Source organism: Ochotona curzoniae, unplaced genomic scaffold (assembly GCF_017591425.1).
Source record: "Ochotona curzoniae isolate NIBS_2020 unplaced genomic scaffold, NIBS_Ocur_1.0 scaffold_1852, whole genome shotgun sequence".
Taxonomy (NCBI): domain Eukaryota; kingdom Metazoa; phylum Chordata; class Mammalia; order Lagomorpha; family Ochotonidae; genus Ochotona; species Ochotona curzoniae.
Window position 1 is genome coordinate 15,185,465 of NW_024467087.1, and position 14,678 is coordinate 15,200,142.

At 46.8% G+C, this 14,678-nt stretch overlaps 1 protein-coding gene across 1 annotated transcript in view; it reads left to right on the forward strand.

The window, feature by feature from the left end:
* Positions 1-9,366: 9,366 nt before the first annotated feature.
* Positions 9,367-14,678, forward strand: part of ZNF280C (zinc finger protein 280C) — a 40,365-nt gene continuing 35,053 nt past the window's right edge. Inside the window, 3 exon segments of the mRNA XM_041000065.1 lie at positions 9,367-9,404; positions 9,525-9,569; positions 11,424-11,558. Coding sequence (XP_040855999.1) covers positions 9,539-9,569; positions 11,424-11,558 — 166 coding nt within the window. The 5' untranslated portion in view covers positions 9,367-9,404; positions 9,525-9,538.

Sequence of the window (14,678 nt, forward strand, 5' to 3'; positions counted from 1 at the left end):
GATGCCAATGTGGAATTTGGCAGTCTATCAAAATTTAATGATAGAATTATTACATGGTATATGATATATGTTCCTAGTGAAGTAACAAAGACAATTGAAAATATATTTCCACTCCAAAATCTATACAGTAATAATTGTTGTAGACAAAATTGGAAACAACACGATTAGCCACAAACTGTCAAATAAATGCACAAATTGTACTAACTTCACACAATTAATGTTCTTTAATCATGTAGAGAATCACATGCTGCAATATGGATGAACATTCAAAGCAGTAACGTAAAGAAAACAAGTTATAAATATAAACATATTTTGTGAGTTCAGTCATAATAAATCTATTATAAATCAGGAAAATTTTTACAGTTATAAAATTGATTATTGGCTGTGTAGTAGAGCTAGAGTGTAGCTGAGTGCTGAGGTGAGGCAGGTGAGGTGATAACCTATGCGTTACAGGGTTCTTTTGGAGATGGTGAAAGTGCTCTAAAAGTGACCATTACGTTGACTCTCTGTGAACCTCCTAAAAACCGTTGAATTGTACCCTTGCATGCATTGTATGGTGTGCTGACTATAATCTCAGCAATCTCAGAACTTCTGACATGGAACTCCTATAAGTTTCCTTTACTGGGGCTGTAGATTTTCAAGCACTAATGGGTGTTACTGCCTGGTCCAGCCTGATGCCCACAGCCCTGGCTCTCATGCTCACTAATGGGAGCCACAGCCTAGTAGGGGAGTGCCCGCAGTTCCCCTGCCAGGCCCAGTATCCTGTGATTGCCAGGGGTACTGTGGTCCAGCCTGACATGAATCACACCCAGTCTCAGCACTCTGGTTCTCACACATGCCAACAGGTGAAACAGCCTAACAACCGCTCCTGTCCCAGACCAAGTCCGCACACTGGCTAACTGGTGTTACAGCCCTGTCTGGCCTGGCCTGGCCTGACCCACCCCCAGCCCCAGCTCTCCTGCTCACCAGTGGAAGCAGCAGTTCAGTAGGGAAGTCCCCAAAGTTCCTCTACCAGGCTTACTCCCATCCTTGGGTCTTTTACATGCCAGCAGGTGCAATGGTCCAGTCTGCCACAGCTCACCCCAAGTCTCAGCATTTGCTGTGAGATGCTGAAACCTGACTCAGCCCAGCCTGCCCCCTGTCCCAGCTCTTGCCAGTAAGTACAGCAACCTAGCCCAGCCTGGTCCACTCTCCACACCAGCTCACATGTAAACTGGCAGGTCCTATAGCTCAAACCCAGCATGGCATGCACCCCATCCTGGCTCTTGCATGTGCCAGCACGTGCTGTGGCCTGGCCCTGCCAGATCTGCTCCCACACCAGATCTGCTCCCACACCACATATGTCAACAGGTACTGCAGCCATGCCTGGCCTAGCCTGCCTCCTACCCTGTGGCCTAACAGGGGGGTTCCTCAAGTTCTGCTACCAGGCCTGCTCCCAGCCCTGGAGATTGTGCTGGTGAGGGGTGAGGCTGAGGGCCAGCCTGACATGGCCTGCTCCAAGTCCTGGTACTCATTGGCAGGTACTGAGGCCTAGGTCAACTGACCCATGTCCATCCCAGCTCCTGTAGGCAGATGCCAGTCTAGTCCAATCTGGTTCACCCCCAGACCTGACTCATGCACCTGGCAGGTGCCACAGCCTAGCATAGCCCATCTAGAACCCGTTCTAGCTCTCACAAGCACCAGTTGCTGCTGGGGCCTAGCCCAGTATGGCATGCCCTCAGACCTAGCCCACATGCATGCTGATGGTTACTGCAGCCTTACCTAGTCCAGTTTGCCCCCAGCCCCAGATCTTACTCTCACCAGTGGGAGCTGCAGTCTAGCAGGAATGTCCCTAACATTCTCCTATAAGGCTCATTCCCAGCCCTAGGTCTTGCATGTGCTGGTGGGTACTTTAGCCAAGCCTAACATGGCTCACCCCTAGTCTCAGCTCTGGCTTGGTGGTGGTGCAGGCTAGTCCCACCTGGCCCACCTCCTATCCTGGCTTCTATATAAGCCAGCAAGTGCTATGGCCTGACTAGCCTGACCTGCTCCCAGACCTGGCCCATATACATGCTAATGAGTGCTGCAGCCTTGCCTGGCTTGGCCTTCCAGCAGCCCCTGCTTCCATGCTCCCCAGTGGGAGCTATTGCCTAGCAGGGGAGCTTCCCAAATTCCCCCACCAGGCCTGTCCCCAGTCCTGAATCTCATATGTGCTGGTAGGTGCCATGCCCTTCTTGGCATGGTCTGCCCTCAGTCCTGGCCTTTGCATGTGCTGATGGGTGCTGCAGCGTGGCCCGGCCTAGCCTGCTCCCAGCCCCAGCTTCTGCAAGTGTGAGTGATTTCTCTGGTTCAACCTGTTACCACCCCTAGCTTTCATGCAAATCAACAGGTGCTGAAGTCCCACAGATGCAAACCTACAAGTCCCCTATACAATCTACCCCTAGATCTGTTTCTCTTACATTCTGGCTGGTGCCCCAGCACAGCCTGACCTGTGTCCACACCCTGCTCCTACACCTGTGGAGAGGTACTGCGGCCTAGCCCAATCATCGATGCCCCACAGTCATAGCTTTTGCATGCACCGGAAGTTAGTGGTGATGTTACTGAGCTCAGCCCAGGTTTCCTACATGGGTGGATGCCATAGCCTGACCCACACATGCCCGCCAGTTTCCCGTGTCTAAACCACTACATCTCAGGGTGGATTAGCTAATGGAGCCATTGTGATCCCCCCTCTCCAAAGAAATCTTTTTTTCTTTTGATATTTCAATAAGAAATCCCACATCCAATATAAAAGTACCTAGGTTTGATTCCTGGATCTGGTTCCTGGTAAATGTGGCCCCTAGGAAGACACAGGGCTCAAATGATTGGGTCACTCCCACCCGCAGGAGAGACCCACATTTAGTTCCCAGGCCCCAGCTATAACTGACTGAACTGATCCCTAGCTCTGGCAGGCATTTCAGGAGTGAACTCGATGATCATAACTTTCTGTCAAGACCTCTGCCTCTCAAATAAATTAACAAAAAGGAGCTGGACTCAAACATACTGAATATACTGTTGTAAATAACACAATGCTACTTTAATGTCCACTAGGATGGTTATAACAAACAAAAACACAAACCAGAAAGCGGGTGTGTTGGTGATGTTGTGGAAAAATAAGTTATTTTGGATTTTGTCTCACCCTTCAGAACATTCATAGAAACAGAGACATTGGAGGAGTTGCCAAAGAACCTTGACATGCTGACTCTTACACAGGGCATGACCGTCTGGATGCAGATTTATCCAATTAGGGGAGGAGTGGAACCACAATTGAGGGAGGATATTAAGGCAACCAATCAGAGAGCAGGGAAAAACAACCAATCAGGAGGCCAGAAAAGCAGTCAGTCAGCGGGCAAGGCAAACCAGCAATCTGGATGCTAGAACAAAATTAGAACTCTTCCTTTCAGGTCTTTGAAAAGTTAATGTATTTTTATGTTTTTCTTTCCTTTTGTTGGTCCCCTAGAATCCCTATCATAGCAATCAGATTTTTTATTTATTTATTTTTTTTTGCTAATGTTTCAGGCAGGCTGGCATTGTTTGGCTAAGTGCTTTAAGCCCCTCCCTCACCCCTTCCCCCCACTTGGCCAGGCACGGTAGCTCAGTGGCTAAAATCTTTGTCCTGCAGGCGCCAGGATCCCATGCAGCCAAACAGCTTCCTGCATGTGGCCTGGGAAAGCAATCAAAGACAGCCCAAAGCCTTGGGACCCTGCACCCAGGAAGAAGTTCCTGGCTCCTGGCTTCGGATCAGCTCAGCTCCGGTCATTGCAGCCAATTGGGGAGTGAACCATTGGGTGGAAAATCTTCCTCTCTGTCTCTCTTCCTCTGTGTGTATCACACTTTCCAATGAAAATAAATAAATCATAAGGAAAACAAAAGACCCCCCCCCATACACTGCCATATCCCAAATGAGCGCTGGTTCGGTCATCTAGGCGGTCAGCCAGCAGATTGAAGAACTTTCTCATTCCCCCTCCATAAAAAAAAATCATGTTTAAAAAATATTTATGTATTTGAATTGCCAAGTCAGATATACAGAGAGGAAGAGAGACAGGAACATCTTCTATCTGTTGATTCACTCCCCAAGTGGCCACAACGGCTGGAGGCGAGCCAATCTGAAGCCAGCAGCCAGGAGCCTCCTCAGGGTCTCTCACGCGGGTGCCGGGATTAGACCCAACACCCGTATGGGATCCTGGCGCATTCAAGGCGAGGACTTTAGTTGCTAGGCCACCGGACCCAAATACATAAATCTTCTGATTTTGAAGCAAGTTCGTATGTTTAATATGAATTTGTTAAAATTTGTTTGACTTTGGGCCCAGCACGGTGGCACAAGTGGTTAAAGGTCCTCGCCTAGCACGCCCGGGATCCCATATGGTCGCCGGTTCTAATCCCGGCAGCCCCGCTTCCCTTCCAGCTCCCTGCCTGTGGCCCGGGAAAGCAGTCGAGGACGGCCCAAAGCTTTGGGAACCTGCACCCGCGTGGGAGACCCAGAAGAGGATCCTGGCTTTGGATCGGCGTAGTATCGGCCGTTGCGCTCACTTGGGGAGTGAATCATCGGACGGAAGATCTTCCTCTCTGTCTCTCCTCTCTGTATATCAACCTTTCCAATAAAAAAATAATAAAAATAAATCTTTTTAAAAATTTGACTTTTATTTCCGTTTATTGTCCAGTAAGAGCTGAGAGGTGTCTTGGGTTTCTGAGGCTCTTGTTTTTTTTACCTCAGAGCAGTCGCCTTCGAGGGCGTTAGAAAGTAGCGAACAGTGTCTGACTGAAAAGTTGCCCGGATGTTCAGTGTGGCGTTGGCGTCTTCCCATCATGCAACGCACCGCCTATATATTTCGGCTTCTGGCGGGAGGCTCTCAGTGCGCCGAGGGGATTCCCTGGCCGCCGGTTCTCCTGGTGGTCGCCTAGCGCCTTCGCGCTCCTCCCTCTCTTGCTCCTCCTCAGGGCTGGGCTTGTGGCCGATTTTCCCCTTGGTTGGTAAGCGCATTCCGCTGTTGGACCGGGGATGCCGGCTGCCAGCGGCGGTTCTCCCGCGCGGCTGTGGCCACGGGTACCCTCCTGTCAGGGTGCCGACCTGAGGGACTCGAGCGTCGGCGCGGCTTCTCGGAGTGGACCGGGACGCGCGTGAGAGGTCCAGCTTCGTGGCACAGCCGCGGGTGGGCCGACCCTGCGACCCTGCGTGCGCGTGGACGGTGGGGGAGTTTGGGTGGGGGCAGGTGTTTGGGTGGGGGCAGGAGGGCGAGGAGCCGCCCCCCCGTGACGACGCGGCGCTCCGTGGACACAGGACCCCACGAGGCCCGTGACTCTCGGGGCTTTTTTTTTTTTTTTTGGCTTTTTTTTTGTTTGTTTTTTGTTTTTTTGGCTTTTCTTGACTTTCTTGGCTTTTCTTTCTGGAGGAGGCTCCCTTCGGACTTTTGTCAGTTCGGTGGCTGTGGGGGATGGAGCCCCGCCCACCCCGAGTCTCCGGAGGCGAGTTGGAAGTTTGAAGCACCCGGGCTTCTCGGGTCGCTCGCTCGCTCGCTCGCTCGCTCCCTTGCGCTCCCTTGCTCGCTCGCAATGCGCTCCTTCCGCGCCGCCTGCTTTCTTCTGGCCCAAGTGGTTTCCTTTTCTATCCCAGAAATCGTGTTTCGTTCCCTTACTGTCTGCAGGCTGAGAGCCCGCAGGAGAATCGTGAGGTTAAATGCACTGAGTTTGTGTTTGTTCCACCCCGCCCCCCACACCCCGCAAGAGTGAGTTCTTGCGGGTTTGTTCTATGAGGTAAAAACACATTTCGCTTTCTTTTCGCTCGCTCTGGAGATAGAGGGTGTTCCCACCTCAAGTTTGAGTGTTTTTCCTCAAGCGAGATCTGAGACGAAAGTGTCTAGTGAGCGCGATTCTGGGAGTATGGGGGAACTTCATCGAAGGAATTCTCTGGAAAGATGCAGCGTTTCGTTTCGTTTCTCTTTGTTTTATAAGTCGGCGAACTTAAACTTACGGCTTCGTGGTTTCCCAGTTTGGACTCTAGCGTTAGAAACGTCTTTGAGTTGCAATGCCCTCAGACCTGCAAGTAGAATTTTAAACTACAAAAACAAACAACAAAAAACTGGCATTAGGGAGCTGTTCTGATTTGGAGGTTACTGTGCAAGCTCAAGCTGTCTTCTAAGGCAGCAAGTAAAACTAGAAAGGCAGGGGTTTGCTTGGAAAATGAAGTCAAGTCTGCGCTGGTGTTTTCCAAGGGCCGCCTGGTCCCCCATCCGACCAGCTTGCGATTGTGGGTTGTGTAGATTCCCGTCCCTTGTCTCTTCTGAGCTGAGCCTTTGGAGTTCTGACAGACTGTTTTGAGGGTGAATTAACAACCTCAAGGAAAGGGTTTAAATAATAGTAAAGCCAATTCTTGACCCTCCTGTGCTGCTTAATTCACCGTTACCATGCCCACAGTTTTATGGGAATGGGGTGGCTGTAGAAATAACCGGGGCGGGGGAGGACGAAGGGGTACCTGAAAAGTCTAAGAACTATGATGCTTATTTTTATTTCATTTCGCTAGTTATATTTAAGAATTCATATTTTTCAACTTAATATTAAAATGTTTCCAAACCTATTGAGAAGCTGCACAATATCCACTGACAACGTCCACTTGTCAGAGAATCACAAGTACCGGTTGTTCCTACTCATTATTAAGTTAGGTTTCCCAATCCAGTCTTTCTCAGCACAGTAGTGTATCACTCAGCCTTTTCTCTTTTAGTATTAGAGAAAAGAGCATGGGGAAAGAGGCACATAATTCAGGGTCTGGTGCGATGGCTCCTTGCCTAAAGTCCTCGCCTTGGCGCCTAAAGTCCTCGCCTTGCATGCACCAGGATCCCATTTGGGCAGCGATTCTAAGCCTGGTGGCCCCGCTTCCCATCCAGCTCCCTGCTTGTGTCCTGGGAAAGCAGTCAAGCACTGGGAACCTGTACCCGCGTGGGAGAACCTGAAGAGGCTCCGGATGCCTGACTTCTGATTTGCTCAGCTCTGGCGTTTGTGGCCATTTGGGGAGTGAACCAGCTTAGATCTTCCATCCTCTGGTTCACTCCCCAACTGCCAGAACTGAGCTGAAAGGAACTGGCACCCAAATGAGATCCCAGCAGTTATAAGGTGGAGGATTTAGCTGCTGAGCCTGCCCAAAAAGGAACTTTTAAAAGATTAGAAATATACCACCTATGCACACTTATTAAATATAGTAGATCTTAAATATATGACCCTGTGTCTTCTAGCTTTAGCACAACTTTAAAAAGTAGGAAAGATTTATTCAGCAAAAGGCCATTTGGATGTTTATATCATACTTGAGTCATAAAAAATTATTAGCTTAGAAATTAGCCTACTATAGATGTATTGAATTTCAGGTCCAACCAGTGATTGCCTTGAGCAGGCCAGACTAAATGATTTGTGTTTTGCTTGCTGGATGTTTGACTAATGTTTCAGGAAGATGTGGTTTACTCAGGAACGTGACTCCAAAATGTATGCCTCAGCTTTTTTGATTCATTTTCTGTGTAGTGGTTTTCTTTTGAAGAACATTCTTAGTAAGTCTTGGTATACCAGGAAAAGTAGTCATCGTTATGGAACGTATGGGTACACTGGGCCATATTTACTTCTTACATTTTTAATTCGCTTTGCAAATATTTTATGTAAGAATAAAGGACTCTTAGAAACTTTATTACCAAATAAGAATTTATTCATTGCGTACTTTTTTTAAACAAAAAAATAGAGGCTAATAAAATCAAATTGTCTTTTACTAAGACAGATATTAAAACTTTTTTTTAAAGTTTTATGTGTTTATTTTATTGGAAAGACAGATATACAGAGAGGAAAGACAGAGAGGAAGATCTTCCGTCTGATGGTTCACTCCAGCAACAGCTGGAGCTGAGCAAATACAAAGCCAGGAGACTCCTTCGGGTCTCCCACGTGGGTGCAGGGTCCCAAGGCTTTGGGCCATCCTTGACTGCATTCCCAGGCCATAGGCAGGGAGCTGGATGGGAAGTGGAGCTGCTGGGATTAGAACTGGCATTCATATGGGATCCTGGCGCACGCAAGGCAAGAACCTTAACCTCTATGCTATCGCACAGGGCCCAAAACTTTTTCAAAAATGTAAATCAGCACAACTCTTGTTGCTAGGTTTTTTGTTTTAGGAAAATTATTATTTTCATTGAAAGTGTTTATATTGATTTGTAATTAATTTCCATTGTTGAGTAAATTAATATTGAAATGTTTTCTCAGTTTCCGTTAATTCTGTGCTGGATTTCAATAGATGTAATCCACATAAATGTTTTTTAAGAGGAAAGGCGTTCGGAGTCAAGATGATGAAAATTTACCTGATGCAATTTGTTTGTGACAGACAGTATTTGGTTAAAAGATTTCATTTATTTAACTTGAAAGAATTACAGAGAGAGGGAGGGAAGGATAGAGATTCTCCATCTGCAGATTCACTCCCCCAAAAGCCACAGTGGCAAGAACTGAGCTGATCCAAAGCCAGGAGCTTCTTCCTGGTCTCCCATGTGGGTGCAGGGTCCCAAGGCTTTAGTCCATCCTCCACAGCTCTCCCGGCTGTAAGCAGGGAGCTGGACCAGGAAGTGGAGCAGCTGGGACACAAACCAGCATCCGTAAGGGATGCCAGTAATGCAGGCAGAGGTTTAGCATGCTATGCCATCATGACAGCTCCTTGTTTGTTGTGGTTTTTGTTTGTTTGTTTTGTTTTAATGACTGAACAAGCTTGTTAGAAAAGTGCATTTTTGGTGTTCAATGTATATTATGTGTGTGAAAATTCAAAATACAAATTCTTATTTTAATTACAGCAATTCAAATATTTTGATGGCTTGTTTTAAAGCTCAAAGAATCGTAAACACATTTATGTTCCCCTAAGACTTAACATATTATATTAAATGCAGAAGGTACTGAGTAGTTTTATTTTAATGAATTAATCTGCAAAGAAATTTATGCAGTTAATCTTCAATACCTTTCATGTAGTTGATAAGGAGCCAAAATATATGTGTAAACTAAAACATTCTTACACTTTTTTTCCTTACAATAATACTTTATTATTCCTGAAATGTTAATAATATCATTTAACATTTCAAGATTCAGATTTACTAAAACATATTTTGCAGGATAATTACTCATTTTTACAGAGAAGTCTTTTAAATTTTATTTCTAGTTTAATAATTCATCAGATTTTTTTCCAAGCAGGAAATGCTTGTACTATTCTTTCTATTTACTAAATTTGTTTTTACTCAGAAATGAACCAATTTCAAGATGTGCATTATATGTCAAACTTACAAAATAAGGTTTGGTAAGGCAGAATATTAAACTGCTCGTCTTAAATCCATTCTAATAATATCTTTGATTTACAGGTTGAAAAACTACGCTGCCCTGTCTGCAGCCACAGAGTAAGTTTACTGAAAATTAAAATTAGACCCAAATGTTTCTGAGTCACATTTCATGTTTCAGTATTTGGTGTAACTTAACATGACTATTACAATTGAATGATGTCATGGGTTGCTACTTAGGTGACTGCAGTCTCATGGATGACGACAGCCCCTTTGAACTAGAACGTAAGTAGTGTTCTTGCACCTGAAATCAGTGTGCCTTGCTTCTGTCCTGGTAAGAGACAGAGGTGGGCGCACTTTCTTACAGTATATTTAGATTTTATCTACTTACAGTAAGAAATGAACCATATGCCAAAAAAAAAAAAGTCAGTAAAGTAGAATTGAAATGTTTCTTCCTCATCCTCAGAGATAAATACTATTTTTTTAAGATTTATTTATTTTTATTTGAAAGAGTTACAGAGGGGAGAGAGAGAAAGATCTTCCATCCACTGATTTACTCCCCAAGAGGCTACAGCGGCCAGAACTGGGCTGAGCTGATCCAAAGTTGGGAACAGGAAACTTTTCTGGGTCTCCCATGCAGGTACTGGGGCCCAAGATTGTAGCCATCCTCTGTTGCTTTTCCATGCCATAAGCAGGGAGCTGGATTGAAGGTGGAGCAGCTAGGGTGTGAACTGGCACCCATATGGGATGCTGGCACTTGTAGGCAGAGAATTATCCAGTTCAGCCATCGTACTGGCCACTCAAAAATATCTTAATATAGACAGTTGTAACCCTCATTTAAAAAGAATGAGATAAAGGCTAGCACTTTCAGGATAAGCTGTTGCTTGCAGTGCCAGCTTTGGGTGCCAACTTGAGTCCACTACCAATTCAAATCCCTGCAAATGCACCTGGGAAAGTGGCAGAGAATGGCCCAAATGCATGGGTCCTTACAACCACATGGGAGACCTTGGAAGAAGTTCCTGGCTCCTAGTTTTAGATAGGCCCAGCCCTTGCTGTTATGGCTATTTGAGAAGTGAACCAGTGGACACAGGACCTGCCTCTCAATTGATAATTCTGTGTTTCAAGAAATAACTAATTTTTTAAGAGAGGAGAAAGACCTATGGGTGTCTACATGATATCAACATGGATATAAGCTTGTTTTAGTTATTAGTATACGTGAGTCTCTTATTTGTTTAAATTTGGCATTGTTGAACTTTGCCAAATTTCTAAGTCTCTGTGTAGGATTGCAACTCTCGGTTGGATTTGGAATGCCAGTGTCACTGCGCCACAATGCCCACCCCTGGCCAGTTAAACTTACTTAGTTTTTTACTTTTGCTACCATGCGGTGACTATGAATATCAGTTTGATAATTGTCTTTAAGATTATTAAAATATATTAAAAATATCATGTTGTGAAAAAGTTTTTTTTTAAATACTTTTATTTCAAAGGCGGATTTATAGAGATAGAAGGAGAGACAGAGAAAAAGATCTTTGATCTGCTAGTTTACTGCCCAAATGGCTGCAACAGAAAACCAGAAGCCTGGAGCTGCTTCCAGGTCTCTTACATGGATGCAGGGTCCCAAAACTTGTACCATTTTCCATTACTTTCCCTGGAACATTAACATGGAGCTGGATTAGAAATGGAGCAGCCAGAACACAAATTGGCACCTGTATGGGATGCCAGCGAAACTTAACCTACTAAATCACAATGCCAGTGCCTGTATTTTTCTTTTTATAAAAGCATCTATTATTTTAATGGAAAGGCAGATTTTTTTTTTTTTTTGGAAAGGCCATTTTTACTGAGAAAAGTCTTTCTGTCCACTGGTTCACTCCACTAAATGGCTGCAACAGCCAGAACTGGGCTGAGCTGATCCTGAGTTTGGAGCCAGGAGCTTTTCCCAGGTCTCCCAAATAGGTGCAGGTGCCCAAGGATTTTATCTTTGCAGGCCATACGAAGAGAGCTGGATTGGAGATGGAGCAGCCGCCCGATGCCCATATGGGATGCTGGCGCCACAGGGTGGAGGATTAGCTTGCTGCACCACTACATCAGCCCCAGTAATTTTCTTTTTTAAAGTTTGCTTTTCTGCTTTTTAAAAATTAGATAATATAAAAATGGCAGAACTCTTCATGGAATGTGAAGAAGAAGATTTAGAACCATGGCAAATTATAGACTCTTCGAGTGAGGATGACTTGATCTTTGTTGGAGAGATACCTGCTTCAAAACCAGCCTCTTCAAGTAAGCATTTATTTTTCAGTGAAGTTTCATGACATAGTTGTTGGTTGTTCCTAAGAGGAAAACCTATGGGCTGCCAAATGTGCTTGATGTACTTGTTCTTCTGCTAGGAGTGAAGTTGGGTTAGTGGACAAAGGTCAGTAAAAATTTGTGGAATTCAAGGTAGGGATATGGTTGGTGAGCAGAGGATGAAGCTCGCCTTGTACCTAGGCAAGTGTTACTGCAGCCAAAAACATTCTGGGCCTGGTTAATGCCAACTCTGTGTTAACTATACCAGTGTATCAGTATAGTTGCCTATTCTATTTTTTTCTATTTTTTAAAAATATCTGGGGGAAAAGGTGAGAGTTCACTGTGCCACCATCAGTGCATGGCAGCTGGGGCCATTCCACTGCCATTGCTGCTGTCACAGCATTTGGGAGGAGGGCATGCATTGCTAGGAGCTGGGAAACTGGGGATGGGTTGGAATGGGGACCAGTGAGGGCTTGTTTGACATATATAAAATGCTTTCTGGGGGTTTTCATGGAGCATACCACCAACACCTAGGGAGTTGAGACAGGGTGGACTAGAAGGGGTAATTTGAGGGCCTCCCTGTGTCAAACCAAAGCACCTGCATGCACACATGAGCCGGAGCTGGGGGTGGATCAGGCTAGGCTAGGTCATAGTACCCACTGGTGCTTGTGAGAGCCAGTTTGAGGGCAGGTCTGGTAGTTCTTAGGTGTTGCCCCAACCAGGCTACGGCACCAACCAGCAAGTTTTGGGACTGGGGTAATCTAATGCCAAGCTGGGCTGCAGCACCCACCAGCACATGGAAGAAATGGGGCTGTGGGAGCAGGCCTGATATGGGATTTTTAAGGACATACTTGCTGGACCTTAGTACCCGCTGGAACATATGAGAATCAGGGATGGGAACAGGCTGAACTGGGCTAGACTACAGCATCCACTGACAAATGAAGGAGCTGGCATTTGGGACAGACCAGGCCAGGTTAGGCCGTAGCACCCAATGACACACATGGGGGTCTAGGTTTCAAGTGGGCTGGACTGAACTAGGCTGCAGTACCCACCAGCAGACATGAGGGGATGGACCTAAAGGGGGCCTCAAGGGCCTCCTTGGCTAGGCCACAGTACCTGCTACTACAAATAAGAGCAAGTTCTAGGGCAGGATGGAGCAGGCTGCACACCTGCTGGTGTGCACAAGAGCTGAGGGTAGGGGCAGATTGGATTCAGGCCACAACATCTGCCAGTATACATGAGATCCGAGTCTGGGGACAGGTTTGGCCAGGCTAGGCTGCAGCACCCATTGGCAAACATCGGAGCCAAGTCAGGGCAGGCTTAGAAGAAATCTTAGAGGTCTATGCTAGGCACCAGCACCTGCTGGTGGGCATGAGAGCCAGGTCTGGGGGGCACGTTGGGCCAGCCACAGCACCTACCAGTTCACGCTGGAACTGGGGCTGGGATCTGGCTGGTCCAGGCTTGACTGAAGCACATGCGGGCACATGCAGGGACCGGATCTGGGTACAGGCCAAGTTGGAGTTCTGGGGGAATTACTCTGACCAGGGCTCAGCACCCACTGGTGCACATGAGGCCGAATTAAGGGGTGAGCTCTGTTGGGTTTGGCTGCAGCACCCACTGTTACATGCAAGAACTGGATCTGGAAACCAGCTTAGCAGGGTACTCTTAGGAGTCAGCCCAATGAGTCCTCTCCTCTGGATCCCCAACCTCAGGGAACATATTGTGGGACTGGGCTGCCTCCGTTACTGACTGTGTAAAGAGAAACAACATATAGGGATGCACACAAAAGACAGGACAGCCAGCCTCTCTGATTCAACAGAGGATCTTGAATGCTTCACTGAAAACATGGAGTGAAGAGCAGCTTAAATAACGCTACAGGCTAAATTCTCCACCAAACATCTAAATGCTGTGGACATACTGAAACATAGAGAAATGGTATCTCACACCTGGTGCAGTGAAGCTAACACCCTCTCAGAACAATCGAGACTAATAAAGTGACACCCTCAAGATATTTTTCTCCCCATCAGGATCCCTGGAACAAAACCAGGGGACCATCTCTGTCCCTTGGCACTGATGTGATCTGGCAGGAAGGAGCAGCATAATATCTCCCCCACCGTGCCCTGCAGTCAGGAGGGAAGACAGGGTCTTTTTCCTCACCCACTTTCTCCCTCATCCCCAGCCCACCAAAGATCTGCAAGGGTTTGCAATCCCCCACCTATGCAGCAAACATTTTAAAATAAATATTTTAAGGGAGGTGAAAAATTAAGATATATGATTAAGAAAAGCAAAATAGTTTAACTTAAGGAAAAGATTGTATTATGGACCTTCTGAGATTAGAAATGTTTAGTGGCATCTCACTTGATAACTGCAACATGCATAGGCAAATCCGGCTCCGAGCCTAGCTGCTGACAGTCTCCACACACATTGTGGGAAGGAGAGAAAGCACATTGCCCAGGGAAGGGAGTCTGGGGACAGACAGATCAGACTAGGAGCTACTGAGAGCTTGGGCTTGTTTCACATGTACAGAATACTTTTAGAGGTTTTCATAGACCAGGCCACTGTACTCATGGATAATTAGAGGAGTTGAGATGGGGTGGATCAGAAAGGGAAATCCCAAGGGCATATGTGGATTGGGCCATAACACCTGCTGGCACACGTAAGAGCCAGTAAGGACTAGGGTGGGTCAGATTGTAGCACCTTCTGGCACCTGCAAGAGCCAGATCTTGGGGCAGGCCAGGCAGGGCTAGGCTACTGCACCCACCAACAAAACCTGGAAGTGGGGTCAGGCCAGGCCTGGCTGAGGCAGCAGTACCTGCTGACACAAGAGCCAGGGCTGGAGGTGGGCCAACCTGAGCCAGTCACAACACCCACTAGTACACACAAATATCAGTCTGGAAGCTAGCCAGGCTGGACCACAGCACCCACTAGCAAAAACCAGGACTGTGGACAGGCCAATGGCAGCACATGCAAGAACTGGGCCCAGGAGTGGGCATGATAAGGGTTGTTAGATGGGGTCTCTAAGACGAGGAAGCAGCACCTGCCAGTGCACACAAGAACTGAAGCAGGGGCCCGGTCAGGTTGGGCTAAGAAGCTGCAGCATGTGTGAACGCTAGA